Below are 1,110 nucleotides of genomic sequence, written 5' to 3'. Positions count from 1 at the left end.
GGCATTGAGTGGGTAGATTAGGGGCTTGTTAGGGTCATTGCTCAATAATCAGGGATAGCCAATTCTAGACATAAGGGGATCCAGGTGAGGACCCAATATGCTGTCAAGACAATACCTCTAAATTAGCCTGGGTGCATCTTGGGTACCCCAGAGACATTATTGAGAAGAGAAGGTCTGAGAATCGTTGGTCCTGTATCTGGGTCTGAATAGAGAAGAGAATATGGATGGATATAGTCAAATTTACCACTGTGTAGTTTAGTAAAGTTTCAGTCCCAGTTTTCTCTAAAATGTTTTAGTATTTTTCAACTTGGTTTAAGTCTAAACTTCATGTGACAGTTAATCAATACGTCTTGATTTAAATATGAGCGTTCAACTTTTCACCTTGCAGCCCAAGCCACAGAATGCCATCACCATTGCCGTTTCATCCCGGGTTCTCTTCAACATGGAGAAGGAGCAGCAGATCTTCGAGCGGCAGGGGATGGAGGAGTACATCAAATACCAGGTGGCTCATGAAACAGAGCCTTTCAGTCCTGGACCGGCTTTCTCCTTTGTCAAGGTATCTGTCTGTGAGAACAAGGAGAGACAGAGTTAATCCTAGTCGTGACTGTGGAGGCGGTGGATCAGAACATCACGCTCATCTCCATCTCACTGCAGCAATACAGTCTGATCCTGCATGTTGGTGCATAATTGTGTTGTTTTTTTGTGTGTGTTTCCAGGCTTTAGAGGCCGTCAACACTCAGCTGAGAGAACTTTATCCTGAAAGCGAGGAGCTCTTTGATGTGGTTCTCATCACCAACAACCACGCAAATGTTGGTTTGAGGCTCATCAATACCATCAATCATTACCGTGAGTCAATGATCAGTCAAGTCCCTTTTCACCTTCAGCTATAGGTGGTTCACATCAAAGATTATAATTTTATCATTATATCATCAGGGTATCATTGTGTCATTGTAGTGCAACGCCTAGAAAAGCAACAATGGAGGTCATCCAGCAGCTCGACCTTTCTTGATTTACTTTTTGCATATCGTGTATAACAGGAATTTAATGTTGTTTGAAAGAAGATTGGAAAGAAGATTGAGGAATACCGCCATAAAGAGGAAAACAAAAACG

General features: G+C 42.4%; 1 protein-coding gene across 1 annotated transcript; it reads left to right on the top strand.

The window, feature by feature from the left end:
• The first annotated feature begins 253 nt into the window (after nt 1-253).
• On the top strand, nt 254-964 carry LOC112139744 (cytosolic 5'-nucleotidase 1A-like). Its single transcript, XM_024262603.2, has 2 exons — nt 254-556; nt 717-964. The coding sequence occupies exons 1-2, from the start codon at nt 362-364 to the stop codon at nt 888-890; spliced, it is 369 nt and encodes a 122-aa protein (XP_024118371.1). The 5' UTR covers nt 254-361; the 3' UTR covers nt 891-964.
• The last annotated feature ends 146 nt before the right edge of the window (nt 965-1,110 follow it).

The sequence above is a fragment of the Oryzias melastigma genome, unplaced genomic scaffold (genome assembly GCF_002922805.2).
Source record: "Oryzias melastigma strain HK-1 unplaced genomic scaffold, ASM292280v2 sc07978, whole genome shotgun sequence".
Lineage (NCBI taxonomy): Eukaryota > Metazoa > Chordata > Actinopteri > Beloniformes > Adrianichthyidae > Oryzias > Oryzias melastigma.
Note: the sequence above shows the minus strand (reverse complement) of the source record. Positions and strands in the feature narration are given on the sequence as shown.

Excerpts from the sequence above, each read along its gene's own strand:
- LOC112139744 (XM_024262603.2), top strand. The coding sequence starts at position 362 with ATGAGCGTTCAACTTTTCACCTTGCAGCCCAAGCCACAGAATGCCATC. Across the intron at positions 557-716 it reads CGGCTTTCTCCTTTGTCAAG|GCTTTAGAGGCCGTCAACAC; the intron begins GTATCTGTCTGT and ends GTGTGTTTCCAG.